General features: G+C 36.7%; 2 protein-coding genes across 3 annotated transcripts; both read left to right on the top strand.

The window, feature by feature from the left end:
* Window positions 1-258: 258 nt before the first annotated feature.
* On the top strand, window positions 259-24,906 carry LOC112559095 (rho GTPase-activating protein 26-like). 2 transcript variants are annotated; one of them, XM_025230019.1, is made up of 27 exons: window positions 259-601; window positions 1,404-1,496; window positions 1,795-1,856; window positions 1,984-2,055; window positions 2,638-2,737; window positions 4,786-4,898; window positions 5,083-5,125; window positions 5,397-5,458; window positions 5,746-5,820; window positions 6,825-6,894; window positions 7,798-7,892; window positions 8,153-8,190; window positions 10,045-10,101; window positions 11,141-11,219; window positions 11,604-11,637; window positions 14,209-14,277; window positions 14,829-14,909; window positions 15,336-15,420; window positions 16,401-16,459; window positions 17,034-17,139; window positions 19,098-19,257; window positions 20,133-20,328; window positions 21,223-21,265; window positions 21,928-21,981; window positions 22,346-22,465; window positions 23,092-23,171; window positions 23,612-24,906. In XM_025230019.1, exons 1-27 carry the CDS (start codon window positions 448-450, stop codon window positions 23,701-23,703), a joined length of 2,292 nt encoding a protein of 763 aa, XP_025085804.1. In that variant the 5' UTR covers window positions 259-447; the 3' UTR covers window positions 23,704-24,906. The 2 variants fall into 2 exon arrangements, with proteins under 2 accessions (XP_025085804.1, XP_025085805.1); XM_025230020.1 differs by lacking the exon at window positions 21,928-21,981.
* Window positions 24,907-25,338: 432 nt separating this feature from the next.
* Window positions 25,339-27,782, top strand: LOC112559103. Its single transcript, XM_025230032.1, has 2 exons — window positions 25,339-26,068; window positions 26,428-27,782. The coding sequence occupies exons 1-2, from the start codon at window positions 26,008-26,010 to the stop codon at window positions 26,748-26,750; spliced, it is 384 nt and encodes a 127-aa protein (XP_025085817.1). The 5' UTR covers window positions 25,339-26,007; the 3' UTR covers window positions 26,751-27,782.
* Window positions 27,783-27,941: the final 159 nt, after the last annotated feature.

The raw sequence follows: 27,941 nt of genomic DNA, 5'->3' as shown, positions 1-27,941 counted from the left end.
TATATATAATTTATAATTGACCACAGACTTCTTTGACCCCGAAATCTCCCAATGAGCCATTGTTAAAGAATTTCCCTCTTTTAGAAATTCAGTCCCATCCAACTTTTAAATCGTTACTTGAATGGGGTCTTCACGAATCATTATCTCTTTACAGTTAATATTCACAAACTCATTAGTCAGCACCCGAGGCGCAGCTGTCAATGGTAGCTTCAGTAACCAAGAACAATGAGACTTACGTTTCCCGGAAAATGCGCGTGCAGGCTGCGCCAAAGGTTTTGTCAGGGGCAGTAAGCGACATTCAACTAGACGAATGTCGGCTGCTGCAGGTAGACAATACGCGCAGTAACACTATCAATTATTTTTCGCAAGCTGTCTCGGTGATTTTGTATGAAGCTTGTGAACTCTGTGGTTTTAAAATTCTAATTCAGTGAAGTAAAAAGCGTAAACATGGGTCTTCAGCCTTTGGAATTTTCAGACTGTCTTGTCGACAGCCCTTTTTTGAGAGGTAAACTTCAGGAACATGAACAGGAGCTGGAGGGAATGAGTAAAGCTATTAAAGTGCTCATTCAGCATGGCAAGGAGGTATTTGACGCAGCCCGACGTGAGTATTTTAAGATCCATGTCTTATTTTGTTCTGGATAGTTTGCTGTTTGTCCTGTTGAAGGTTGACTACGATCGCACTGTCTGAAGTCGATGCGGAAGCTATACTTCATTGATAAATAGCAACAGTACACACATATATATAATTAGTCCGTGGGATTTTCCGATATTAGCTCCAATCATATCAAGTGCAATCACTTAAAATATAACTTCAGAGCTTAGTGTTACGAAAAAAAAGTTTCATTTCCATAATTTTGTTTCTTTATTATATCATAGAATCTAATTATCTCGACGCGTTTCTCAGAAACTGCGTCAGGTGGTACCGTTTGATACAATAGCATAAACTAAAATAAAGGTTAAAAAAACAAAAATTGTGTAAATTCATCATTGTTGAGAAAAGTTTTTATCACAGATTTTTGTAAAAACTTGTATTCTCTCAACAATAAATTCTCTCCAATTTCCACTCGGTTGGCTGGTTGGTTTATTTATCAGGAAAGTGCTTCCACCTTGAGGTGATTTTTGTACTATGGGGGTGGGTGGGGAAGAGAGGGGAAGGCAACCAGAGTATTGTGCTAACAATAAAAAAGTATTTCATCCAATTGTTTATTTTAAAAGTGCATGAAGACTGTGCAAATTTTTCTTTAGTATTTTCCTGCAGGCTTATAGATTACCTGAAACTAATATTCATTAATTTTTTTTCACGTACTTGTATGATTTTTTTTATCTAAAATGTAAAATTACATTTAATGTCTAATGATAGGTGTTGTGTAATGCTTGCTTTGACTTTTTTATTATTTTGATAGAGCTGTCCCAGGCACAGAAGACATTTGCTAAGGATTTAAAAGATTTGCAGTTTCAGTGTATAGACAAGCAGACAGATGATGAAACAACTATTGGTGAGTCAGTGACTGAAGCTTTTTTCCCAGAGAAATTTTTCTCTAAAATAAGTTCAGTGCTTAGTGAAGACTCAAGCCACAATTTTTAAAAAACTGAAATCATAAGTTGCAGCTGTAATGCATTAAATGAAGGAATTTGCAGGTCTCTACAACTAATTTCTGTTATGGGCCTAAAAGGGTGACAGTATAATATTTCTTTCACTCATCTTCCTAAATATGTTCAATGGGAAGCATATATGCACAAATATTCTTTTTTTTTTTTTTCACTGATGGTATTTTCATTTTTCTCCTCTTACAGTCAAAACTCTTTCTGAGTTTGGGAAATATCTTCTTGATATTGAACAGCTACGAGAAACCATGGTAGGTACTGAAAGATTTAACATCTACTGCTTATTTTATAGTCACTGCTTGTTTATGGTTAATGTTAATAATATTCTTTTAGTAAATTAGTATTTAGTAAATTTGCTATTTTTAAATACAACTTCAGGTAAATTCAACCGAGCTACACTTCATTCAGCGACTTGAGGCATTCACTCGGAACGATTTGGATGCTGTTAAAGTATGTCTGTATTTTGTTTGTTATTGTTTATGTCAGTTATATCCAGTGTTTCCCTTCCATAAAATGCAAAAAGGTTTTGCAGACTCCAGATAAATTTGGTTAAGGTCTCCAATCTCTAAGTTAAAATTGCTGGGTTTTTAAAATTATTTTTAGGGGCTTTATGAGCCACCCACAGAAGAAAGTACACATCTATGTACATAGATTAATATTATTGTGATCTTGATCCCTTATGACAAGAAACTGCTTTAATTATGAGTGACATGTTTTTATGCATGTAAAATTGTGATATTGATATTGTGATGACAATGATGAAATGACTTAAAACAAATTTTGTATGGTTGGTTTATGTCTAACACAGATTTCTGGCGTAAAATTTTCAGACATAAAGCCCAGTTGTTGTGTTTTCAAACCTCCATAGAAAACTTGAGGGGATTTACAGGTATCTTCACTATGCAAAATGCTGGTTATTACTGTAATAGTCATATACCTTATCACATATCTTCTTAGTAAGTAAACAAATGCAAATATGTTCAAAAAGATGGAAAGAACAAAAGTATAAAAGCAGATGTTTCTTGTGTTCAGGACCACAAGAAGAACTTTGACAAGCAGACAACCATATTCTGTCAGTCACAGGAGCGGTACTTAGGCATCAAATCTAAGGCCAGTGAATCACAGCTAAAAGAGTGAAAAAAAACTGTGACATACATCTGAACTCAATAAATATATGAATTTAATAATACTAGTAAAACTTCTTTATTAAGACCTCATCTTGAATACAACCCCCCCAAAAAAAAATATGTAATGATGTATTTCACTTTATAAATACCATTTCTATTAGAACTACCACCCACTTTGACTTACAACCAACAATTTGTGCTCTGTTATAACCTTTTTTTGCAAAAGTTGCCTCTGCCTTGCTGTGGACCAATCTCCTCATGTCTGTCTGGGTCTCCCAACCCTGGGCCTCCCTTGTGGGTTCCAGCCAAGAGCTTGTTAAATTGTTGGCCGGCTTTCACAAAGTGTGACCGATCCAGCCCTACTTCCACTTCTTGATGTCTTGCCTGGCAGGTTTTTGGTTGATTCTTTCCCACAGGTCTGTATTGATCTTTTCGGGCCATCTGACTTTGAGAATATAGTGCAGACATCTGTTGACGAACGTCTGAATCTTGTTGGTGATGATGTTTGTCACACACCATGTCTCAGATCTATAAAGAAGGACTTACATTACATTTGCGTTGAAGATGCGGATCTTGGCCTTGGAGTTCCAGAAAGGTCACAGGGTGTGAAATGCAAACTTGGCTTTATTTGGCTTCTTACATCTTCATTTGCACACCCATCTTTGCTGACTATGCTGCCAAAGTAGGTGAAACAGTCAGACTCTTTAATAAATTCCCCATGTAGTTGGAGTGGGGCTTCTTACTTGTTGTTGACCTGCATTTCCTCCATCTTCTTTGATGTTGATGGTCAGGCCAGTCATTGCTGCTTCTTCTGAGAGCTGAGTGAGCTTTGTATGTGCGTGTTGCTGCTTGTGGGACAACAGGCTGATGTCATCCACAAAGTCAAGATCCTCAAGTTGCCTGGTGAAGGTCCACTGAACACCCATGTTGCTGTTAGAGGTTGTTCTTCTCATGATACAGTCTATAACGATCAGGAAAGTTGTCAGGGAGAGCATACAACCTTGCCTCACTCCAGTCCTAACTGCAAAAGGGTCAGTCAGCTTTCTGTTGTGGATTACCTGGCATGTCGTTCTCATACAGCTGCTGGATGATGTCAATGAATTAGAACGACATACTCCTGTGCAATTCTTTGAGGAGTTCTTTTTACCAGAGGTATACAATGTAATGGCTAGAGAAGCAGTTTGCTATTCAACTGATGTTAGAAGCGATCACAAATTTCATAAAGAACTCAAGGTCTTTCTTGTGATTTTGATTCAACTGGATACCATAAAATCTTGTCAAAAACAGATGCAAAAGTTAAGAAAGACACTAACATTTTTTTGTGTTCCGGGGACTCCAAATACCACAACTTTTACAACGGAAACAAAATTACTCAAAAAAACTAATTTGGGATATAATGAGTTATGAAAGAGAGGAAAATCAACCCGAAGGCATCTTCCAAGAACTAAGCTAACTACTAATGCTCACTTATCAGTTTTGCAACAGATAGGCAATCAGATTAGTAGCATAATCAGATCCCACTTACTGACCTTGTGTCCTGTGACCTGTAAAAGCAGCTTTTGAAGGCCTTCTGCGTGTGGCAGTGAAATATGCTGACTGATGCTTTTTAGTTCTCCAAAGTTTTGTCCCTAGGCATTTAGGTGACTTTTGCTTAGCAGCTTACAGAAGCATGTCATACAACTCCACAAAAAGAATTAGAATTGCTACATTTTTGCCAAACACATGATAAATGTAGAACTGAAATGCTGTAATTTTTTTTTTTTTTTCTAAGATGACAGTTTCTTCTCCTTTATGTTTGAATTTTACTAGCTCTTCAAATAAAGTGTTTTTATTTGACATAACATTTATCCGTATTTAATATTGATGAGCCCAGCTTTTTAAAACTTGGTGCAAATGTGAATTCATTCATTATTCAAAGACAACAAAAAAAATTCAGTCCTGAACTATGAAATATGGCTGTGCCCTTATTCAGGATGTTTGTCTCCTGCCTCTCATCCATTTGTCTTTGATTTGTTTCTAGCATCAAGCATAATAGTCCAGATTTTGTATTGACAGGCAGATGTTCAGATGGAGGCTGATAGACGTGAGTTCTATCAGGCTTCTATGAAATATGTACTGAAGCTGCAGGAGATGCACGAGAAGAAGAAATTTGAGTTTGTAGAAAATGTAAGTGACCTGTGTCTTAACAGCTGCCATAAATTGTTTATTGGGTGTGTGCAATATATCATTGAGTAAATGATCGAATGGATGAAATTATGTATAATGACAGATCCATGTAGTCATTTCAAGTTTGTCATGCTGATGTAATAGTTCATTTCAAGCATTAACTCTTGTTTTACTTTTTTCCTAGCTTCTGGGGTACATGAGTGGCTGGATGACATTCTACCATGAAGGTTACATTTTAACAGTTTCATTGTGTGTGGTGTAGTTGTAGTAGCACTGGTTTTGCAAGTCACAGATTCTGTAATTATACTTTGTCTGAGGACCCAACGTTTAACCACAACCAATAAATCAATTTTAGCTTCAACAATGTAAGTGTAGTCTATCTCTAAACTTATACATTTTGTTGTTTTTATTGATAATATCAGTTGCCAAAATAACAGTGTGTTGTTATTTATATTATAATTAGGAGTTGTAGTAAACTTTTGTATTTCATTTCTTCAGGCTATGAAAAACTTGGTGACTTCAGACTAAATGATAAAAGATTGAGACTTTTGCTGCAAAAGGTATCTGTTATTTACAGATTCATATTTTTTGTAAGTTTTTCTTTGCTGATGAAAAAGAAGTTTTACATAAGAAAGACTGAGACATTATTAGATGAGGGCGGGTTACCCATGAAACAAAATATGTGTGAAGAAACAATAGCTTCCACAAAATAATTTTTTCTGGTCAGAAAGTAGTATGAGTCTCTGGTATCATACATAGTCTGTGAATATTTAAAAATGTTGAGAAACTAAAGACATCAACATGAACAAGATTATCTCTTTTGTCAGACACTTTCATTCTGTTCCAGGCACGAGAGAACTTTGAATGTACCAAAGGGGAAGCTGAACAGCTGATGGACAAGATGTTGAAAGCTCCTGGGACAGTAAGCAATATTTTTATATCTTTATAAAATGACAGTATAGACAATAATAGCACATCTGTGGAAAGATTCAATTAGGTTTGAGAGGGGCCATAGTCGGGAGATCAATCTGCTTCATTCCATGAACCATGATTCAAACCTATAAATTGAAGTTTATTTAATTAAGTGTTAAAATGATGCTCTTAAAAACATATTATAATGCCTTTATGGGGAGTGGGTAGTTTTTGCTTTCATTTAGTCATGCTTATTATGTCGTTGTTATGCTTGACTAAAGATTTATTGCTAACTCCAGATAAGAGCATAGACACTCTTAAAATCTTAAAATCCACTATTTTAGTTTGTGAACATGATTTCTTCAAAAAGTTACAATCAAACACAGTCACAACATTTTTTTATTTATTATTAACATTTTTTCATTAACTTCTGTAAAAGATTGTTAATAAAGTCACCATGACCATACATCTTACACGAAGACAACATTGTCCCAAATCGACCAGTCCCAGGCTAAATGAATGCCTGAGGAGTAACACCTGTTTCATCTTAACTGAATGTCTGCAGATACATTTAATATGAACCTCCATACTAAAGTATAATGATGACAAAGATTGTTGGTTTTTTTAAAAATTGGTGATTTAAAAAGAAAATTGCATGCTCTTTGCTGATGGAAATACAGTTTGTTATCAGATTTAATTCCTATATGACAGATTTAATCTGCATTTTCATACCTTAATATAAAACTGCAAGTATAGACGTAACACAAAATATAACCATTTTGTCCTAGTTGGTGAACAATACAGCCAGCAATGCGTTCTCAGTGTATGCAGCTGCTAATTAATAGCACACATTTAAAAAATAAATGATCATAATTTTCAGCCTAAATTACTCACATGGTTTGAATTTGAACATAGGTCACAATACAAGTAAGTTTTTAAATAGAAAATGTAATTGGTATGTTTATAAGTAATGTATATGAGATAGTGTGTGTGTAAACTGGATTTTAACAATAGGAGCTGATGGATCAGTCTGCTGTGTTACAAGGGTTTACACGCCAGGGCTATCTGTACCTGATGGAGAAAAGTGAGTCTTCTTGGTTCTCCTGCACTGTAGCCTGTCATTTTGTCATTTTACAAATTTCAAATAACTGCAGTTATTTTGACCAATCACATATTGACCAAACAGATAAGTATATGTAATGCTTAAGAGTTTTCTGTCCATAAAAGGTGGTGCACTTGCTACTTTATAAAAAAAAAAGACTATAATGTTAAATGTATCACAAAAAATGTACTCTTAAACAATAATTTTTAAACAATAAATTAAATCTGTGTTTTATTAAATTGTTAGTTTTTGGAAATGTGGAAAACGTTGCAGGTGGAAAAAAAAAGTCCTAACACAAAGCAAGACTTCAGATTTAAACATACTGTACTAATCATACAATCGGTTAACTGAGCATATTGCCATTGATGCCATCAGTTTTGAGCTGATTATTGCTTTTAGATGAAAATAATGTTATATATGTATCATCATTTTTATCATCTAGCCATAGCATGCTGAAGCACTTGAGTCTCACTGTGCTGAGGAGTAGCAATAACACATGCTTGCTTGTGTTTTTAAAATTATTTCTTTTAAGAGGAAATATACTTCAAATGACGTAATTTGAGAAAATTGATTTTGCTTTTTAATGCTGCAGTTCTTTCTTGTGAACGATTATCTTCCTTGAGTAAAAAAAAAAAAAAAAAAAAAAAAATCAGAATTCCTATAAACAACAGGCACCAAACGAATGTTAACAATGTTGAATGATATGTTAGGGTCAGAGGTTAAGTTGTTATTACATTTGCTCAGTTTCTTTTATGTCATATGTTTTGGTGTCTAGTACACCCTTTAGAGCTCAGGTTAATGAGAATTTTGACTTCATTATTTAAATGACAATTGAATAGGTGGAGTTTATATCCAACATACAGCTTGCTAGAAAATTCTTTCCAGAGGCCTTAGGCACATCATGGACAAAATACTTTTGTCAGTACAACAAGGAAACCAAGGAATTATTTTGCATGGTCTACATGAAAAATGGTGAAATGGTGAGTTTATAGGTATGTGTTTAAATCTGTGTATAAAAGTGTGTGTGAAAGAGAGATTTTTAAAATTCTATTCAATAATGCTGTATAGCAAATGAGAAGACATTCTTACATTACTAAAATAAAAATTCCGTTTCTGATGACACATTTGATGATAGCAATATATATATAGTAATAAGGTATTATAATGCAGACCTAAGAGGACAGTATAGTGAATATGTTATCCATAAACAATGGTGATGAAATATGCTTTTTGTTAACAGGGGGAACCAGATAAGTACATACTGCAGTCATGCACCAGGTCAGTTCAGCTATCAACAATTACTGTCATTATTCAGTCACTACTGTACATCATTTGATCATTTTAAACTCAATGAATCACTGAATATAATGAGGAATCAAATGAGTACCTGATCATTCTAAGAAACATTATATATCATCAGTTTTAAAAATACTCTTTCTCTCCAATGTTCCTCCCATGTTGTGCCTTGTCGTGATATAGCCTTAGTTGCCTGCTCAGTGTAAACACCAAATCCCCCACCCCATACCCCTTTTTTTCTCTCTCTCTCTCTCACAAACACACACATTTTCCTTGACATACTTGTGTGCACACTGATAAATATTTAGAATATCTACACATCAGCTGTATGAGACCACCTTGAGTGACAGGACATCAGTAACTGTAACAGGTATGTTGGAAGGAGGGGGGGGGGTCAAGTAAAGACATCAGGAGCATAATGATAATCTTATTATAAAAGTGAGCTTGAACTGGCAGTCAGTCAAACTTTTACAGAAGGGGTGGCATATGATCACCTTTTCATCATCGGAAAACAATGTAAGTGGCATTGTACTGAACCATTTGAAGCTTATCCAGTAGATGGTTAGAGAGATTAATAAATAAAGAGTTGCAGTTGTGTAGGCTGGAAAACATAACCGCAGTTGGTGATGGCAGCTTACAGAGGGGGTCTCATAGTTATTTCTGCAGCTTGCAGACTGCATTAATGTGAGGTCCAGGAGACAGTCATAAGTCAGTGGCAGCACAAAGACTTCTGAAGGTCTAGGAAAGAGAAATGTTCACCTTAGAGAAAGCAAAAAAAGCAGAAGATAGCACACACCCGTTTAGTTTCAAAGGCTGTTTGAGTGACCTCAGTTTTGTCATCATTCATTCAATTTGTTGCTGGACATCCTTACTTTCACCAAGTCCGCTGTTTGTTGTCTGGTGATGCAGATCTACTGGAGCTAAGAAGTGGGAATAGATGTTAGTACCACATAGGATGTTGCATGGTGGAGACCAATAAGCTGGATGTATAAAGGGAATAAAAAGGCCCTAAAACTGATTCCTGAGACGCCACAAAACTCCTTTCCTCTCTAACGATGGACCAAACTAGATAGCATACTTATGCTTGTTAGCTACTTCCTTTGTAGTTCTTACCTTGACTTTCAAAAGCCACTATTATTTGACCGCCAGTGTTTCTCTGGCTCATTTTTACAGTCACTTGCTTTACTACCATTTTATTATGTTATGGTTTGACTTTCACCCATGGATGCTCTGGTGTTTTTTGCTGAAGGTGACCTCTGCTTTGTTTTCTCTGTTTCAATACTACGGTATTTTATGTATGCCCTTCTTCATTCCCAAGATACAAGTAACCATCACCATTCACAAGAAGAGGTCAAGATAATGGTCCTAATATATGGCTAATTAACATACATTTCAAGCTTTTCCATTTGCTGAGGCCTTCACATTGTAAACATATCCATCCTGACATCTTTGTTCTTGACTTTTTTCTGTGCATGGTTATGTTTATAGGTGTGCGTTTCAAGAACAAAAGGGAGATTCTGCAGATCAGAGGGAAACAGTATCTAGCACTGAGCTAGAACAGTCATTAAAAACAAATTGTGCAGATCACTGTAGTGTTGTCCACCCATGCCTGCTACCTTTCTATTAGTCCTCTTCATACCATGGTGGTACATGAATCATCCAATAAAATCCTCCATTGCTACCTTTCTACCAATAACAGGAATAATATTCTTATTTTTGCCACAAAATCATTTTTCTGACAATATAATAATACTAGATTTTGTCCTGCAATAATGCCTACTATATTTTGTCTGGCAGCATAATGCACACTATGCATTACTTATTATTGTCTGGCAGGAGGAAGACCGAGTCCATAGACAGAAGATTTTGCTTTGATGTCATCGTTAAAGACAGGTTAATGGTTTAATTTTGCTTTGATGTCATTGTTAAAGACTGGTTGGTTTTTAATTTTTTTAATCATTGTTTTCATTCATATGCATGCATTACTACCATATAATTGTAATTTGAGTGTGAGGGGGGATAATAATATGAGCAAATAAACAGGCTGGCAATCTGCAGAAATAAGGACTTTTGCTAGATTTAATCCTCAGATGAAAAAAAATAGACAGACAATTTTTGGTCAACATTTTACCTTTATGTGTGACTCAGTTCAAAGGTATATATATACACGCATACAATTTATTATAAATGTGCCATTTTGTTTTTCCTGTCTGTTGTTTAGTGACAGAGAACACTGTGATTTAATATATAAAAAGTTAAAACTGAGTGTCATTTGAATATGGGATAAATAGTTTCAAAACACATGATTATTTTCTGCTGTTGAAGCATGAGAGGGAAGCATCCTTGGTTCAGTTGATTGCTGGCCTATGCTATATATGAATAGATATATACTATAACACAGAAATACAAATCATATTATTTGGTTACGCTACATTCACTCCTAAATGATCTAAGATTTTTTGGTATGTTGATTAATCAGTTTTATTTCTCACATTTAGTATAGTATTTCAATTTTAAGTAACATATTGCCTCAAAGATCAGTATGTACAAGATTTTCTTTGTCACATTGAAACATCTGCTATTTATTACAATTACTGTTTGTATAAGGTTTTTAAACCTGAGTGATATTGCAAACATATCACATGATCATTTTTTTTTAATGTCATTCCTTTTGCTGAATATTTTGTAATTTTCTGCTGTTGATTTTCATCACTAGACTCTATTTCATATGATAATTAATATGATTATTATTATATCTCTGTACAAACTCAAGTCTGCTGAATCAGAAAACTAGTTTATGTGGTAGGTTTTATGCTTTGCATTTGAAATCTTCTGCTTTTAAAATTCAGTATTGATGTTGATTAAGTGAAAGAGAGAGAGTGTGTATGTGGGGATGCGCATATACATATAGCTATATATGTCTGTGTTGCAGACCAAACCCACTAACATTCCAAGCATTGTCTGGTGATGACCGAAGATACTGGCTGGATGCTTTAGATGGCCGCGAACCAGTGAGCAGAATTTTACTGATTGGAATTATTTTCTTCAAAGGCATGTGTGCATGCATGCACTCACACACACACTTGTTTCATGCTTGCTTCCGCTCATAAACACAAGCTTCAAACTCATAGTGGACAGCTGAACATGTACACAAAAATATAAACAATACAGTCTATGGTAGAAGGATAAAGCTTGGAACTAGTAACACAGTCAGGTCTCATTTGCTTATCACCATTTGTTCAATTTGTGAAAATGATGCACTAACAGGGAGTGTAGGGTAATAGGTAACTGTTTTTCTACTATGTCTTATTCCCTTGCACTTGCATATATTACTTGACTGTTCTCCATGACAGCAAAGTAAATGCTCAATTTATGAGTTCATTGTTCATTCCCAGGTTTACCTGGTAACAGAAATAAAGTCAAAATCAGGTGAGTACTACTTTAGTCCCAGATAGTGCAGCATGTGATAACAGTGTGTGTAGTATCTGATTTAGTAGCAATGATTTTGCTAAGTGAATTATGACAGGAGTTTAAGAATTGTAATGATTGATAGTTGCACTCACAGGACTCACTATTTTCCTTTTACATTGACTATGAGTAAACTTGTAAATTACTTGATCCTTGAGCTTCTGCGGATAATAAGATAATGATAAATTAGTTGAGTTTATGAAACTTTTAAAGCGCGTTGACCCTACAAAAACAGTTCAAGGTGCTTGGGAGTGATTAAAAATAATGGTAAAGAGGTGAGTCTTAAGTAGCTGCTTGAAACCATTTAAAGAAGCAGCCTTGAATACATCAAGAGGAGAGTGTTTTAATGAGAGAAAACAGTAATGGCAAAGCCTCACTGAACAGCACATGCAGCAGAGTATAGTGCAGATAATCTGGAAGCAGAGTGTATCAGCCACTGAATTAAATGGGTGGGAAGGAATCTTAGGGTGAGGCAGGAAGAAAAGTAATCAGGAGCAAAGTGATAGAGACAGATAACAAAGACTGTCCAGTTTGTGATACCATTAATGATAGGCATCCAGCAAAAGAAGTGATGGGAAGTGGGGGAGGTGAATTTGATCAGTCTTTTGCACCTGTAACACAAGAGGAGCAACAGTGTTCTGAACACATTGAAGAGTGGGGAGTGTAGCAACAAGGCCATCGAAAGGGGAGTTGCAGTAATAGTGTGAACAAATAAAAGTGACAATGTTAGCTTTGATGTTAACATCAGTACTCAGTGGATAGTGGACAGGCATCTAAAATGTAAAAAAGAAGTTTTTACCAAAGAAATGTGAAAGGGTTGGACCTAGAGTGACCCTGTTATAATGTTGGACTGTAGGAGACTTGTGGTGCCAGACAGTCAGAGACTAGAGGAGGAGATGGTGGAAAGAGGCTGTCTGGTGCCAGTGATCAATGCTTCAGTCTTGTTAGCTTTTATTGAGTTTACTCATCCAATTCTGGATGTCAGAATTACACTGACTGTTGGAGGTGAGAAGGTAACAATTTGTCAGTGAAGAGCTGACATTTAGTTGCGTGTCATTGGCAAAGGCAAGATAGTGGAGGTCATGGTGCTCATGACCAAAGACAGGGGCTGTGTGTATAGAGTGTAGAGAATACCCTGGACGATGGACTGCAAAGGCTGGGAGGAACAGGAACCATTGACAACAGTGTGATATGGGTCATGGAGGTAGCCTTGGAATCAAGAAAGGGCACCACCGGACTGCTGTACCAGGATGGTAGACAGGTTGACATACAGGTGAAAAAGAGTGGTGAAGAAGCCGTTTACTAAGCTGATCAAGGGTTACATGCTCTACCAGCTTGGGCAAAAAGAATAGAAATGGGATTGTAGTTACTAAACTCATTAATACCAAGGTCAAGCTTCTTCAGGAGTATGCTCACAGTGGCCATCTTTTGGTAGTTTGATACAGTGCAGGGGACAAGCAGGTGTTGATTATGTCAGTGATGGCTGGTGAAGACACCCAGCAAGAAAAATCGAGGGCAGAGGATCTAGCCCCCAGGTTTTGATGGTGTTTGGAGTAATGAGTTAATGCATGTAGCCAACAGCGACGGGTGGAAAGCACTTTAAGAGGTGGAGGATAAGGGAGATAGGACAGAGCAATGTCTAGCTGCTGACATCCTTGAGTATTGGGCACAAAATTGAAAATGACATTGACACCAAGGTGGTCAGAGGTGAGATGGTCAGAGGGAGTGCTTCTAAAGATGAAGTTAACAGTAAGCAGATATAATAAATCAGAGAAGTGAGGCAGCAGAGTAACATAATATAATACGGTCAGTTTACAGGTATCAGAAATTAAAGTCTAGAATAATATTTATAATATATTTGTAATTTTATATTTTTAACTTATAATTTTTCTTTTGTTTTTTGGTTGTTTTTTTTAAAGTGTGAGGGGATAAAATCCTCTATGTGTATAAACAGAAAATCAAAATAATTCTATTCAACACAAGTATTAAGTGTTTTTAGTGCTAGTAGCAAGATCTTTTGAAAAATCTAAATTAGAATAAACTGAAATAGGTCTCACTAGTGTTTTACTTTTCAACTTCATTTAAAAATAGTTGCTTTCAAGTAAATCCTTTGTCATATAACCTTCATTTTGTATAGTTTAAACTCGCTCATTGTATACACTAACACATGTTTACATGCTTGTTATGAATTTTTGCAGGTTTTTATAAGGACTTATGTCAGTGACAAAATGCTTGCCTGGAGTTTTTCATTTTCACTAAAACATTGTAAATGTTTGAGTATCATCTGATGTAAATAATGCAGATCCAACATTTCGTAAATCAAAAATGGTTGCATACAAATTTTGAACTGGCAGTATTTTATATATCCCCTGGGCACATCTGCTTTTTGATTTGTATTTTGTTGTTGCAGAAAATGCAAATTAAAAAAATTAAATATAGGTAGAAAATAACAACTCTAAAGTTTTCTATTTTACTTGAGCATGGTGTCTTTGGTCTAAACTTTATTTTATGGAATAATTTCTGCTGTTCAAGTTTCAGTCAGTCTGAATGAAGATGGTTTCAACTTTGTGAAGAAGGCTATTGCAGCTGTTGAAGCACGTGGTAATGATTTCTTGAACTTTTCCTGAGTAGTCTAAAGTTCAGTTTTGCAGAATTAAATGTGTATATTCTAAACTTTGCTTTTTTGCATACCCTTCAGCATAAATATTTATACATTTAATAGATATTAATAGATGTGCCTGTATAAACTATTACACACACACAAACACAAACACAAAAGCACATGTATCCATGTTGGCGTTATGGTTTTGTCTTTGCCTGCTGCTCTGCATGTGACATCTGTTTACAGGGCTGGTTGCCTTGCCATGATATAGCCTTAGCAGCTTGCTCATAAACCAATAATTCCCCCCAACCCTCTTGCCTGCTGGTGTGAATTATTGAAGTACTACAAAGGGAGTTGGTCATACTGTTCTGCTGATATCATCTCTGTTTAACATAGCAGACTTGAAAAGTTAGAACATCACCTGTTTTCTTTGTTTACATGCCACTATTTAACATAGCACTAGTCTTACTTGTAAACAGTTTTAGCAATATGCTTCTTGTCACAAGTGGACGTAAAAATTAGTATACAATTTACCTCCATATTTGTGCAGGGCTAGAGACAGAAGGACTTTACAGACTTCCTGGTGTCCAATCAGCTGTTGCAACTTTACTGGAAAAGGCACTGAGAAGAGGTATAAACTTTCCATTGCTTTTGTGTTGCAGGACAAGCTCAGCACCCCCAGCCTCCCTGTTTTTTTTAAATATACTTTTTATTATGTGCTGGTCCCACTCATATCAAAAGATTGTTTTCCAGTTTAATCAAATATGTCCTGTCTTTAAAAAGAGTTTTCATTATTTTAAATTCTAGAAATGGTTTAATCTGAAGTTTTGTGTGTGATTTTTATACAGTGTTTGTGGGTTTATCCTTTTCAATGACAATTGAGGTTTTTTTAATCTTTTTGATCAAAGAGTGAATATGTGTCCATGTGAGAGAGAGAGAAAGAATGAAAGAAAGAGTGTGAGAGATTAAAGTAGGGTGAGAGAGTTTCACATTGTCCAGTCATTTATTAGTATCAGCACCAACTAAAACAGTGATGACAGTAAATGATTGATTTCAGATCACAAGAAATCTGAGCCAAATTATGAAGACCCTGTTGCAGTAGATACCAGAACACTTACCAGTACACTCAAACTTTACTTCAGGTGAGACAGGTCAAGTGATGATATCAGTATCTCAATACCTGATCATCCATTCGTTGCTGGTCAAAGTTTTACATGGGAATAAAATGGTTCAACAATTAGATCGAGAGGATTTAATGGCATGCTTTTTTTGAAAATTCAGTATTTTTGAGTCAATACTTAGCAGGTACCTAGTTCAACTCTCTTAAGAGGATAGTAAGAATTCTACTAGCTCGCTGGCTACATGATACAGATCTATATTTTGATAGCCAGATATGCATGCATTTCAAGTATTTTCAAAAACCATTAAAAAATAAACCTGACATGAAGACAAATCAAACTTAGTTTTTAAAAAGTTTAAAGTTAGTAGATTTAAACTCTTCTACCTCATTCCTTTGCGAATCAGCACTTTGTTGTAAATCAAAAGGAAATCAATAACATTCCCAAACACTAATTTTGGATAGATAATAACACAAAATGTATGATCACTGCAATGTCTAGTTCTGTAGGCAGTGGATTCTAATGGTCATACACCATAAACAAGGAAAGAAATATAACTCGTGGCGATGAAAGCCAACATCAGTGCATGAAACAGACCTTAGAATGTTGAAAAATGTCACTCGCCATCTTGACATTGTTTTGAAAAGAAAAGTGTATCTGTCTTAACTGATATAATTTCATTCAAATATGTTTCATCTAATTAAATGATTGGATTTTGTGTTCACATATTTATTAAGTAAAAATTATTGACCATCATCCCCATACCTTGTGAGGACCATGATCTTGCTGAAGGATCTGCACATATTTATGTGAATGGGATAAGACTCTCCTATTAATTCATCCTTCTTATCATGAGGTCAGTTATGTAGCAGGAAAACCAGATACAGAATGGTTACGCTGGGTTCACCATGTTCATTCTAGTTTGCTATGCTACTGCAGTAGCTGCCTAGAAGCACGGACTTGACTTAGGGTTGATGGCTATTGTCATTTACCTATTTTTGCAGATCCTTGTCCGAACCTCTGATGACATTTGACCTTTATGATTCATTTGTAGCAGCTGCTAGTGAGTATGATCTTTAATTTTCTGGGGCTTTATAAAATTGGGCTCATGCTTTGTGTTAGAAAGTTAGAAAGCTATGCACATTATAATTGAGCTTGCTGGTTCTTTAGTAGTTAGTGCTTTGAATTAGTATTCTGTGGAGAATAGCTCTGCATTCCCTTGTTGAACTCTTTTTTGTAAGTACAAACTTAACCACACCATAATCACTTTAATTCTTGTGCTTTCAGTAGTAGAATTGCATGTATATTGCAGATATTAGCGATTTTTTTCAAATAATGAGAAACAAGCTTGTATTAGCATGTGAAAAGAAAAAAGAGAGAACCCTTCTTACCCCTAAAAACAACAGTGGAGTGCGATTCTCATACCAGGTTTAGTCATGTGCCATGACAACAGATTGTTGTGTGTAACTGCTACATACGCAATGCTTGGACTCTGATGAGACAATACAAAGAATTCTTGAATGTGTTTTACAAGAACTTTGGAGTCCAAATAAAATATGTCAGAAAAGAATTGAAGAGAATAAATGCATCATTTGTTTCCAGACATTTTCAAAAACAATAGTTTCTTTGTGTCACAGAGCAAGAGACTGAAGAGCAGCGTCTGGAAAGTGTGATGTTACACATTAAGAAGCTGCCTTCAGCCAACTTTAACATGCTGGCCCTGCTTGTTGGTCATCTGGCTAGGTATAACATCCCTGCCATCAGCATTATATATCAGTGGCTATCCTGACCCCATCCCATCTTGTTTACATGTGAATGCACATAGTGCAATATATATATTGCACAAAACATAACTCAAATATGCAATATTACAAAAATATGCATCATGCAAAATATACAGGCACAAAGATGGGTGTACATTCAAGACTGTGTTGATGATAGTTGTTTTATAAACATATTCAAAATATCTTTATTCATCCCCGAGGACAATTGCAGTGGCAAGCATGGTAGGTACTGTCGCGTGTCGCATGCTGTCTCAGCCTGAGCCTTAGTTCTAGAGGGGAGGAGGGGGTTGCTGCATCACCATAATCTGACGCAAATTTGTTTTTTGACGTTTTGGTACGGCTGGAAGAAAAAAAGAACGGAGAGGGTCACCAGGGAGCAAGGTTGGGCGGGAAAAGAAATCCGTTGTGAGAACGGAGCCATATTGAGCTGTGAGGAATCTGTTGTGAGAACATTTAAGTGACATTTATCTGCGTGAAATTCTGTTATGAGAACGGAGCCATACTGAGCTGTGAGGAATCTATTGTGAAAACATTTGAGTGACATTTATCTGCGTGAAAATCCATTGTGAAAACGGAGCAATATTGAGCTGTGGGGAATCTGTTACGAGAACATTTGAGTAACATTTATCTGCATGAAAATCTGTTGTGAGAACGGAGTAGCATTTATCTGCGTGGAATCTTATTTGAGAACGGAGTAACATCTATCTGTGGGGATATTTCAGGGTACAAACGAAGAAGGGAGGGAGTGGTGCTTAGTAGATGTAGGTGTACCCTTCTGTCCCCAACCCATTGTTTTTTGGCTCCTCCCTTGTTCCTTTTATTTCATTTTGTTGTTGTTGTTTTTATTAAACATGTATTTGTGGTGTTCTCACGTGTGCGTGTCGTTTGTTTTGCACTGGAGAGCGATCGGATTTGTTGCTACACGCGACAGGTACTAAATTTAGCTTTTAAACAAGTAATGGTGACTTTACTCTTCTATGGGAGGGGGTGAGGTGTTAGAGCCTTCACTGAGGCCAGTTAATTGTTGTCAGGGTGATGCCAGCTTCCTCTTCTTTGCCTCAGCTTCCCCTCCGTCAATAGTTAGATAGCTACATTGCAGCTGGGTCAACTGGGGGGGAAGTTTGTGGTATGTTACATCACATAATTACTTGACCAGCTAGTGTGCATGTTTACAGTATGCTACATCACAGAAGAAGCAGGTGTGTAGACTTACAGTATGATGCCTCTCAAGTACTTGACAAGCTTGTGTGCATGATTCTATGTTTGGACACTGTTGCTGTAACCACAGACTTTCTGCTCCTCTAGTTGTAGCATAAAGATGATGGCAGCACTAACCAACCAATCCACTGAACAATCTATTAAGTTGCAACAGCAACACTTACACCTTCCTAACAGCAACAACAAACTGCTTAACCACATTGACAAACATGTATTCACACTTGCCTGTATACACCTATGCAGAATTTTAGATGGATTTCTAGATTTGAATATGAGCAATTTTAATTATGTGATACGGATGTGGCACTTTGCACAGTTCAGTTTATGTTACAATTATTTGTGCATGATGTAATGGTTGGGTTACTAGCATGCAGCTCATGTATGGAAAAGGATAAGGGAAGAAACCACAGTTGCCATGATGGATTATTATTTTGGCATAAATTATTCCCTTCAAGAACTATAATAAGATCCTGTTGTATGTTCTCCACTGTTTGGAAAAAATAGAAAAATTAGCTAAGTGATAGCTTTTTTTATATTTGAAATAATGTCAAGACTAAGTTGACTATTTGAATTTCACGTATGTTTCTAATAAAATATTGAATTATGTTTTATTTTACATTTATCTGTATGATAACATGATAGGATGTAATGCCAGCTCAGTTGAGTTAATACCTTATTTATTACCTTTTATTTTTAAAGAATTGCAGAGAAGAGTGCAGTGAATGGGATGTCATCTGCAAATCTTGGCATTTGTTTCTCACCTTCACTTATTCGACCTCGTTCAGAAACAATGGCTTCTGTCCTTGACCTGCGGTTCTGCAGTATTTTTGTGGAAATCCTTATACAGAATTATGAAAAGGTGATTACTTAATAGTCTTGGAATATTCTCACTCAGTGTTGCTCATCGTTTCCTTTATTATCTTCTTTTTTTGTTTTTTAACCTTTCTTTGGATATCTTGATCAGTTTTAAGCTGAATAAAGGAACATAGAGAAAATACCTATAGAGAAAATATCTCTTTAATTAAAAATATTTTAATATATTATTCTGTGGCTTGTGCTGAGACTTCTGTGCAGTTTGTTAGTGGAATCATTCTTAAGAAAGTTTTCAATCTTATTCTAGAAAATAAAGTCGGCTTTGTAAAGAATGTCCCTTTTTTAGGTCATTGGTAGGGTGAGATGTTACTTTTCTTAGTGCCAGCATTTTTTTAAGGGTGGTGTCAATCTTTTCTCCCTCTGTGAAGTGGGGTACCCCATCCTTGACAGCTGGTTCAAAGTTGGCTATACCACAAGGGTATTGATCCAGCATACTTTCAGTTTGGGATACCAGTGCTTAAGCACTCAGCCATCCACTTCCCCTTCACTGGGCATTGTGCCCAGTTGCTAAAACCCAACTAGATCATAGGGCATATGATTGTGTCTGCTAAGTATTGCTTTTGCTAGGGCACCAGTTCTTGTTCTGATACCATAAATTGGATTTGTCCATGCTATTCAAAAATTAAAATTGTGCACAGATGAAATGTATGCAATGCCATATATTGTTCCCCATTTATATAAGGCATCATTTAAATTGTTTCATCGTGACTTGTATTTTTGTATGTCAGGACACAGGAGAGTTGCCCTTGTCTTTTTATCAACTACATAGCACAGTCATTATTTTATTTGTCCCACATCTTGTTACATTTGTTATTTTGTTTCCTGTCTTATGGCTATCACCACTATATATTGATAATTTAGATTTTCAGACTGAGAGCAGATGCAGTTAACTGTGGCGAAGCAAAATATAGTGCAGCTCATCGACCATCGTTTAGCGTTGCCCCAGCTCGTGAGCCTGATACTAGTGTCACACTTAGGCGAAAATCATCACCAGCTATCAAGACTCCTGAGACAGAATCATCAGGGCCTGTCAAATCAGGCAGGGTCAGCGCACTGGGTATGTTCAAGTTTTCTTTTCGTTATAGTGTGAAGTACCAATAGAAGTCACTAGAACTTATGGGAAATTATAGTAAAATACACTAAGTCACTTAGGGACAGCATTAGAAAAGCAACAGATATTTAGGATATCCCAGGTTACTGGCTATTGTAGGATATCCAGGGACAACTTGCTAGCTATATCAGGGTATCCTAGGAAAAGTTACTAGCTATATTAGGATATCCAGGGAAAAGTGACTAGCTTTATTAGGATATCCCAGGACAAGTGACTGCCTGTATTAGGAGAATGCATCACTTACTGTAAAATAGTCTTTATGTGCTGAACTTTTTCTTCAATAACTCAATAACAGCAACAAGGCAAGGTTTGGGGATGGGGCGGGTAGTTTAAACTGGCTAAAATTTATTGATTTAGTGGAGATTGTTAAAAAGAAACAAATGTTTAACACATCAATCTTGTTGTACCTGATTGCCAAATGTGGTAAATGGTGTTTTATGGGCTGTAAGCACCCCACTATTAAAATGCTTATTCGATTTTTTATATAACAAAACACTAGTTCCATTTGTAATGAATTATAGCATCTTGAAAATGGAAATAAAATACTACTATTTAAATTTTTGCTGTCAAACCCATTTCTTGGACAAAATGTACATCAGTTCTTTTGATTTGATTTGGATGAGGTGAGCTTTTCTATAACAGTTAAATGTAAACAGATTCACACTTTGCACAGAAAGAATAAATGTAACATTTTAGTTTTTTTTAATCAAAACATTAGGTTTTAAACTAGACCACACTTCTTCATTAAAAAAATTACTAAATCTATTTTGTCTTATGAAATTTGTCAGTGAGCTGTTTTCGACTGTGTTGCATTTTTTATGCTGTTTTTTTCTTTCCTAGCAAAACACTTTAACCAGACATCAAAACCCAACTTTACTGGAAGGTATACCTGCATTATATTAGTGTTGTAGTGGTTAGGTCTTATGTAATTTCAAATAAGGGGTATTCAGATGCACTTCCACATTGTTGTTATTTACTAATTTACGGAAGTATCCTGTGCTTTAACAGTTAAAGAGGAATTGCGGTGGTGGGAATGTCAAGAGAAACTGGTATAAATAAAACAGATTGATTTATGAACTGCACTGAAACATGCAAGAAGGTGAAATACTTTGTTTAAGCATCATAGCCAAAATGTAAAAAAAATATAAATATGTCATATTTATTGTCACTGAACATTGTCACTATTGGTTAAACAAAACTTGATGAAAATAATAGGTACAGTGAGTAATTCAGTGATTCATGGATTATTAATATACATCACAGTAATTGAGCATGAGTATCTAAGCTTCTGACTCATTGTCCCAACTAACCTTCTAACCTTGACTTGTTAAAACACATATATCCATATACTAATGCTTTTGTCTTTCTGGAATTCTTTGATATGTTCAGAATATAACAAAGTTTTCTGTTTTAATAACTCTTCATCTCATGAAATATTCAGAATGTATATGGAAAGTGTGTGATTATACTGGGGCATTTCTTAGTATATCTTTCTGCATGTGGTGGTGATGGATTACTGTACTTTATCTCACCTATTCCCTCTAGTGGCAGTATCAAGCTTCGCAACCTGAGTGATAGCATTGTGCCTGGGGCCACCTCGTGAGTGTTGGCAACACCTTTTGTACATATGCCACTCCTATTTCTGTCCCAGAGACAAGCATGAACACATATGCATACATGGGTGTGTGCGCACACACACACACTTTTCATTTATCAACATTTTTCTTTTAAAAAAGTATTCTTCTTGATCTGCATTATATCAGTTTACTTAAACATCCTATCAGTAATTCCTGTTGCCACTGCCATTGAAAGTGAGAGTAGCTGTCACAGTAAGATACAGTGCATTGAAATAGTTTTTGCTTGTCAGTAGTAGGACTTTCCTAGTTTTAAAATGTGTTTGCATGTTTCCACACATACACCTGGCAAGCCATAGTGTATTGTACTGGAATACTATTTGTTGAAGGTCTAGATCTGAAAAGAAAAGTAACAACAAGAAGGATACAAATGAAGAGTTTAAAAAACCTGAACTTGAAGAGGGGACACCTGGACATGAGTATGAGCTTGTTGACAGGGTTGCTGGCAGGTATTGATCACTGCACATATAACGACTGCAAACACACTGACCACAAGCATGTGCTTTTTCTAGAACTCATTTACAAACAATACAATATACACATAGATGTAAGCAACACTAGATTTCACACCAGCTAATACCTGTATCACAATCATATAAGCCATACATCATTTCAGATATAAATTCAGTTACTATGTCAGGATGATTGCCATCCAAAGAGTTTTGGTCAGTAGACATGTAGTCAGCCATGTACAAAAATGCATGTTACCTTAGTTCACCTGCAGAAAGTGGTAGCCTAGTTTCTCTCAAGTTTTGTTTATTCCTTGTTACTCCTCTAGTGTCGCAACATTCTCTCAAGTAGATGTCATCAAAGTTTGCCATGTCAATGCTTAGTTTATCTAATGCTCTCTATGTATTTCCTTATTGTATTTTTTTTATTAAGTCTGCATGTCTTTATACACATCTATATAGGTAGCACCATACTAGAACTTTTTGGTTCACTTACTAGTGGAACATTGTGTGCTTTTTCGTTGCCATTGGCATTATTGACATGCTATTAAAAAGTAGTTCCTTCATTTTAGGATTTTCATTTTTTTTATAAAAGCTTCTGAATTGAATATTTTGTATGACTTCAGACTAGCAAAGAGCAAGTATGCTTGTACTGGGGGCTCCGTTTCAGAGCTGTCATTTGAAGCCCATCAGATTATCCATGATGGTAAGTTTCATGGCAGCAACATAGTTTCTTTCATAGTTTTAACAATCACTTTGAGAGATGCAAGAGATAGAGAGATGTCTCTTGAGTGATGCATGCTATTTCAGTTATTTGAGGGTTGCATAATATAGTGAGCTTAGGGAAACATATCACTTTGATCTATAGTCTGTGGTTCAGTGTGTTCCAACACAAAGATGAAGATCTTAAAATTGACACAATGCAAAATTTACTTGTTAATAGAAGAATTTGTTTTTGACAAGAAACTATAAGAGAATAAGCATGATAGAAAACTGGCAAAGACAGCCATACCTAATTTTTTTCTGGGTAGTCATGTCGTGAAGTAATCTTGTTTGAGTGTAGTCATCTGTGTGAGTCTAGCTGTCCTATTATCATCTAATTTTAATACACAGTTTATTAGTCTTTATGAGTCTTATTTCTTACAGTGCGGCCATCCTTTGAAGAAGGCTGGCTTGTTGGAGAGTTAAACGGAAAGGTGGGACTGGTTCCTGAGAATTATGTGGAATTCATTGACTAATGCCACATCTGTATTCATTCCCCAAGCATTATGTGGAGTGTGCCAAGGAAAGGATATTCTTGAAGAGCAACAGATCTGAAACCAGCAGACTTTCATGTGATAACCCTGTTTGGGCAAACACTGTGTGTGTGCACAACACCAACTAGCAGCAAATACTAGAAGAAATGCTAGAAGCTGGCTGGATGGATGCATGTTTGACTGTGCTCAGAACTTTGGGGTACTTGGTACCTGGAGATGGAAATGGCTGAAACAACCATAAGCCAGACCGACTTGTTTGATAATTATGTGCATCATAAAAGATTGATTCTTTTAAAGTTGAGGAAACTGTCCCTGTGGGGTGCCAAGAAAGAACAACAGACTGTCAGTGTGTACATATCAAATGGGAATCCATCACCTGACTCGTCTGCATAATGTTAAGTGCCATAGTTTGTAAAGTACTCCAGATGCTTAGAAGCTTGGTGGGGGGGAAATTGTTTTCTTCTTGTCTTCTCATGCTCCTCCTTTTCTGTCACTTGCTTTCCTTTGTGGCCTGGCTACATCATAATGTATTATTGTGGCATGACTAAATCATAGTGTATTATTGTGTTGGTTGATGCTGTGTCATAAATTGACTTGCTGCACAACTAATGAAGAAGGTTTTAATTTCCTTTTTATGAGCGGCACTGGCATGACCACTCAGCATGAAGAATGCTACTCATGCCATGAGAGAAACAAGAACTATGCTGCTTTATGGTTCATGGTAACTTGCAATATCCTGCTTCCCTCCTGGAAAATAGCTAAAATGTCTATTATCAAACCAATAGCAAAGGAAGAAAACCAAAAAGTATGCATTAATTCTTGGAGTATTGATGGAAAAAGTCTGGTAATCATTATCCAGTAAATGAAAGATAAAAGTCTGGAAAAAGTGTGCCAGGTACTTGGCTTTCAGATCACAAGGTTTAGTTGCCTTTGTGTGCTCTTCCAACTTCAAATGATGTTTTATTAAAATTAAGCAAGTGACATGGAAAATAAGGCCGCTTTCAATAAGTCTGCTATTTGTGAGCATCTGTAATAAAGCTTGTAAATAGTGCTAACTGATGTCCTTGTCATAAAATATGTGCCATGTTTATAAGCCTTGACTGAAAGTTTTACTTGAGTAAATATGTATTTTGGCAATGATATTCATTTATGTTTTACAATTATATAAAAAGTTCACTCAGTGCACAAAAGGCAATTCTACTCCAAACAAAGTATGAGTGTGTGATTCCTTTTATTATTTTATATTTTATTACAATCCTCTGCTCGTCTGATGATCGTCTCCTTACTCTTCCTGTCACCAAAACAACAACATATGGCCACAGGATTTTTGTGCAGCGAAACAATGGAATTATCTCCCTTTCCATATCCACTAACTACCCACTATTGAATCCATTACATGTTCACTGATAACGCACGTCTTCTGTAAACATTACTCCTAACCTTTCCCATAATGCTAGTCCTTTTTCACACGTACCCTTCTTTTTGCAATATCATGTTACTCTCAGTTCTTGTTCTTGTTATTTGGTTCCTCTTTGTGTTTTTGTATTTGATTTTATTCTTCGTTTAGTACTGTTGTTTATTCTTTTATAATTCATATGTTACTTTGTTTGTTTTCCTGTCCCTCTTATGCTGTCCATGTTTCGTTCTTGTTCTTACGCGCTAACAGCATGCTCCTTAGGAGTGTGAGTATGCGCTTTACAAATTTTGCATCCCGTAGATGCGTTTCAGTCTTGTGGCATTCCTGTACAATTCCCATGACATCAGTTCCAAAGCTAGGTGTCAAAGCTTTGTAAGTCTTCAACTTTCGACTTATTTCCGGTCCATCACGACAGTGGTCACGCGTTCAACTCTGGCTATTGATACTATACTCAGACTAGTTTACAACGGAACAGTTTCTTGCAGCTCTGTTATGACATGAAGTAACTTTTGCTCCACAAATGTTCTACTTTCATGAGCGAACGGTACCCGCGGACATGCTTTCACCATTAGAGGGTACAGTCGCGAAAAGGGTTGAGAATCTCTGAGAGATGATCTGATGGGAGTATCCGTCCCTTAGAGACGAGAGCTGATTACAGTGAGAAAAGCAAGTTTGAGATACGATATCTCAGAGAGAGAACGATGTACCTCTCGCTATGTTCACCTAATTATGACATACACCCGTAATCTAGTCACTACCCCTCTTGCGAAACATTTCTGATAACGTGACGTAGTGGTCACATGAAGACAGTACGTTCACAGACTGTGATTGTCATTCTCATCGATACGCAGAGATTCTTTTAGTTCATCATGAGTCGCTACACCGTTGTCTTCCTACTCTCCATTTTGTGCCTGTGTGATTTCACTAAAGGTAAACACGAATATGTGAAATTACGTTAGAAAGATCCTGCATAGTATGCTGTGATCTGACGGACATAATTATGAGATGTTTTAGTGGTGGTGTCCGCGCCAGTGAAAGGAAGGCATAGGTTATTGATGCTAATAGCTGACGGTATGTATTCTGTACATGGTCGTTGTGTTGCATGGAAAAGATGGATAGTTTCCCCCCAAATCAAGGACCCGTTGCGCGTGTGCGTGTGTGTCAAAGAGAGTGCAGTAGGTGAAGTTAAGGCTGATTCATTTGCTTTAAAATCTCGCTGTTCTTGTTTAAAGTGTCTTGCTTAAAGTTTAAAATTTATACAGCGCTTAACTGCCTTTCTCCGTGTTCAGGAGAAACTCTCGACGATTACTGCAACACATACTCTGTCTCCGTCTACAGTAGCCCCAGCTTCTACTACCTCATAAACAACCAAAAGTATGACAGTCTCTGTCAAGTCGGCTTCGACAGCACCAGCACCACTGTTCTCACTATTTCCGGTTCTGGTCTAGACTGCTCCCAGTGCCACATCAGCGTGTGGGACGCCAATAACTACGTGTCCAAGTCTAATGGCAACATTTGCTCCATGGGTTACTTCAAATACACCTATTTTTCTGACTACTTGGAGGCCATCAACCTGCACGTACAAGGGACGGCCTGCGCCAATGCCCCATAACTATCGAGGCGCGTAAGGGGTGCGACAGCTACGAGTTCCAGTGCGACAACGGACAATGTGTGATGGATTACGACCGCTGCGACAATTGGCAAGACTGTTCCGATGGTTCTGACGAAGATGGCTGCTTCTGGAGTGTGGGGGCGTACGTGGGAGTCAGTCTCGGCTCCTTCGTGTTCCTCTTCGTTGTGGTGGTGACAGCAGCCGTGTGCCGACGGAGAATGGTCCTTGCACGCGGAGTGGTGGTGGTGCCAGCCACCCAGTCCCAGGTCACCCAGGGCCGTTGGTAGTTAATGATGTGCGCATCTTTCCAATTTTATGCTTCGATCAACGACAAACGACAACATTGAATTACTATTGAGACAGATCAGACTACTGTGGCACAGACACAAGACCAGCAAATCAGACACGCAACGACAGGTTTCTTTTTAGACGTGTATGACACAACCCATATTTTGATCAGTATAATCGTATCAGTCCAATCTAAAGTTTTGCAATGTCACTGTGGCCACGGCGATCTGCACTCCCACGATTCAGATCAGTTAACTTTCACTTTGCAGTTTATAATAGCAAATAAACCGTAAAAGAATTCAGTATTCACATCAATACACAGCTTAGCCTCTCTCCAGATTATGTTCCACGAACTGCAGTCTATGGTCATAATGAGGGCCTGTACATGACTGTATGTGCCTTATTTTACAAAGATATGTTTGCTACTTGGCGTTGAAAGTTCAATGCAGCATTAAAACATTCTCTATTCCCAATTTATTTTTTAAAATCTGTCTTGTTACTACGGCTTGCTTAAAAACCTATCCTTCCTACGAGCAGTTCACAGGTATGCTGTTTTCCTACTGCACCGAAAGTCGCCACAGTGATGTCTTGAATGCCTTTACATTTTCTTTTAATTTGCAAGTTGTCACCGTATTTTTGTGAAGTACAAGTCTTCTTTCTACCAAAAAGTGCACTCTTTTAGAATACTTCATCGAGATGATGATCACACAACAATCATTAAAGGAAAAAACAAAACAAAAAAAAGTTTCATTTTTCTGATGTTGGGTTGAGTGGTGAAGGTGAACCGGTCATGTGCTTTAAATGAGACGATATCCTAGATACCCCAGATATTGTAGAAGATATCTCACACCGCCATTATTTTGAGCTTATTAATGTCAACAATCAATCAGCCTAAACCATAAA

Source organism: Pomacea canaliculata, linkage group LG3 (assembly GCF_003073045.1).
Source record: "Pomacea canaliculata isolate SZHN2017 linkage group LG3, ASM307304v1, whole genome shotgun sequence".
NCBI classification, from domain to species: Eukaryota; Metazoa; Mollusca; class Gastropoda; order Architaenioglossa; family Ampullariidae; genus Pomacea; species Pomacea canaliculata.
This window is presented reverse-complemented; position numbering and strand designations above follow the sequence as displayed.